The sequence below is a fragment of the Meleagris gallopavo genome, chromosome Z (genome assembly GCF_000146605.3).
Source record: "Meleagris gallopavo isolate NT-WF06-2002-E0010 breed Aviagen turkey brand Nicholas breeding stock chromosome Z, Turkey_5.1, whole genome shotgun sequence".
NCBI classification, from domain to species: Eukaryota; Metazoa; Chordata; class Aves; order Galliformes; family Phasianidae; genus Meleagris; species Meleagris gallopavo.
In genome coordinates this window covers 59,463,728-59,466,496 of record NC_015041.2, presented here as the reverse complement: position 1 = coordinate 59,466,496, position 2,769 = coordinate 59,463,728, and the positions used below count along the sequence as shown (strand labels likewise).

General features: G+C 38.2%; 1 protein-coding gene across 1 annotated transcript in view; it reads left to right on the top strand.

Annotated features, from left to right (window-relative positions):
- The window catches only part of DNAJC25 (DnaJ heat shock protein family (Hsp40) member C25), a gene marked incomplete at its 5' end in the record, with an annotated part of 7,688 nt that overhangs the window by 2,170 nt on the left and 2,749 nt on the right, over positions 1-2,769 (top strand). The window contains one exon of the mRNA XM_010726137.3: positions 836-1,306. Within this exon, the coding sequence (XP_010724439.2) occupies positions 836-1,306 (471 nt within the window). The remainder of the gene's footprint in view (positions 1-835; positions 1,307-2,769) is intronic.

Genomic DNA, 2,769 nt, shown 5'->3' with positions numbered 1-2,769 from the left:
CTCCCAGCCACTCTACCCCAAACCTGTTTCTGAATTAGCAAAATTAGCTGTTTTGAATTAGCAAAACTGATTTGTTTTTCTCTCGCTTATTGGTGTTTCTGCTTCTTTTGTTAAGAATATAAAGAGTGTACCTGTCTGCTCTGTTGTTTTCACAAATGGGCATGCTGCCTGTTAAAAAAAAAAAGGCACAAAGAGGCATGTTCATCTCAAATGTTATTTTTATTGTTGTTTTTTTTTCTCCCACTTGAAATTCAGAGGGTAGCTCAAGATTAGAGTGAGGTATTGAATCTTGTAAAGTCAATCCTATCCAACTAACAAGATTGTCATGTACGTAAGCTGTGGTTAATTAACTATGTAAAGTGGGTAATAATTTTATGATGAGATGTTCATATGCTGGACTTCTGATCATGGCCACCACACCTGGTGTAAGCTTCGTTTGAAGCGGTGGGAGATGACCATCTTCTCATGAGCAAACCCAGTGTGAGCAGTGTCTTTCTTTACACTCTGCTTGACCTTCTTTGTCACTTTTATTGCTGTGTGATAAATATGCATCACGCATACATGATCTGTACATATCACGCAGCAATATACATAGTTATGGCTGTTTCCCAGGTGCCTTATCAGGTTTGGAGGAATAATTACAGGTTCTACAGAAATTATGCTGTTACCTTTAGTTTTCTTTAGTTTTCACCCTCACTGTAATATAATTGTGGCTAAAGGTGTAGGGCAGCATATTTTATTCTGGCAAAGCTCTTAATAGGAACGTATCCATATCAAAACATGGCTTTTATTGCCTTTTTTTTTTTTTTTTTTTTTCACTGTTCTTAAATTACAGTTCTTCAGCTGGTGGAGTAGTTACAATGAAGCTATCAACTATCTAGCTACAGTACCAAAATACCGTATACAAGCTACTGAGATTGCCAAGCAACAAGGTTTACTCAACAAGACCAGAGAAAAAGGCAAGAACAGGAGGTCTAAAGAAGAAATTCGTGAAGAAGAGGAAGAAATCATCAAAGACATTATTAAAAATAAAATAGATATAAAAGGCGGTTATCAAAAGCCCAAGATATATGATATCCTTCTGTTTCAGATCCTTCTAGCTCCCTTCTACTTGTGCAAGTATGTAATTTGGTACTGTTGGTGGATTTATTGTTTCACTATTAAAGGGCAAGAATATGGTGTAGAAGAGAAGCTGTATATCATACGGAGATACATGAAAATGTCTCAGTCTCAGTTTGACAGCCTAGAAGATCATCAAAAAGAGACCTTTCTTGAACGGCAGCTGTGGATACGAGAAAACTATGAGGTGAGTGGCCGGGGAGGAAAAGATAATGTTAGTTATGCTCCATTCCCAGAGTAAGAACAGGTACCTTGCAAAGTTCTTTGGAACAGTGATGTGGGAAGCACTGCTTCAATTCTAGCTATTGCTGTCTACATTTGAAATGGTTAGAGAAGCACTTGGTTTGTTTTCTTCAGCATCTTATGTTCACTTGCTGATAGGCAGCAGCTCTTGAATGTGCCCATTGATCAAAGAAGGGATTCGCTTGCTTAGGCATCGCATCCACCTGTGATAGTCAGCCAATCTGTGAATACAAGATTAATTGGATTTGATGACAGGCTGTCCTGTGACAATGTGATATAATAAAGTTCTTGCAGTACATTAAAGAGCATGGTTCTCCAAACAATGATAATTTTGTAACGAAGACTACCTGGATCTCCTGAAACTCCTGTTTTATTAGTCTCCTGAGCCATGAATTCCTAGCTTGTTTTTGATAACTACCCTTTTATAACTATTCTTTTGCTTCCACTAAGTCTGAGGCTGTTTTTTCTGTGCTGTGTTCCAGCTTAACTAAAAACTGTATATGAAATATCACAAGGCACAACTGCTGCTTCTTTCCTGGGATAGCCAGTTACTAAACAGCAAATACATAATTTTTCTCAAGCTTTCTGTGAGAGCAATGAAAGAGAATGAGCCTCAGCATGAAATTTGCATTCCAGACAACTTGGGGTGCCAGGAGGTGGCAGATTGACAAAACACTCTTATTGTTGTATTGAAGCTCATCTGTGGGCCATCTGGGTAGGAGATTTCCAGAAGTGAAACTGAGGAGGAGGATTTGGCCTGCCCAAAAGATGTTGCTGCAGCTTGCTTTCCCCAAGAAAAGATGGCAGAACTGCTTTTGCTTCTGATGAGGGGCACCAAAGGGAATATCTCCTTGGAAACAGTCAGAACTGGATTAGTTTAGAATCTTGAAGAGAAAAATGTTAGAATTGATGCTAATATAAGGAAAGGAATAGCCATCAGATTAGCCATACGTGTTGAATTAGGTTAGGTTTTCTTGAAAACAATCTGAAAGCTCAAAGATCTAGTAATGTTAATAGTCAAAGCAGATGTCCTAAGGAAAAGGTAGAATGGGTATTCTGTTGTAGAGAAAACATTTCATGATTTGAGTTGCTGCTTCTAACTGCTGTTTTGTTCACTGAGTGTAAGAGAGCTGTATTTATAAGAGGGAAGTCTCTTTAGCCCAAAGTTATCTGTGGTGGCCAGCAGGTGATTTTTAGTAAAGAATACAAGAAGTTTGCACCCATGCAGCAATATTTCCCCCTTGCAATCTGCAGTTTGGAACTTACTGAACAGGAAATTGTGCCTTTGTAGTTTACATCGTTAATTCGTTTTTCTTCAATAATCGTATCTGGATATTTCTTGATTGCATTAAAAAATTCAGTGTTTTCATTGCTATCTGGTTGTGAGTTCAGCATTAGCTGCAGAGA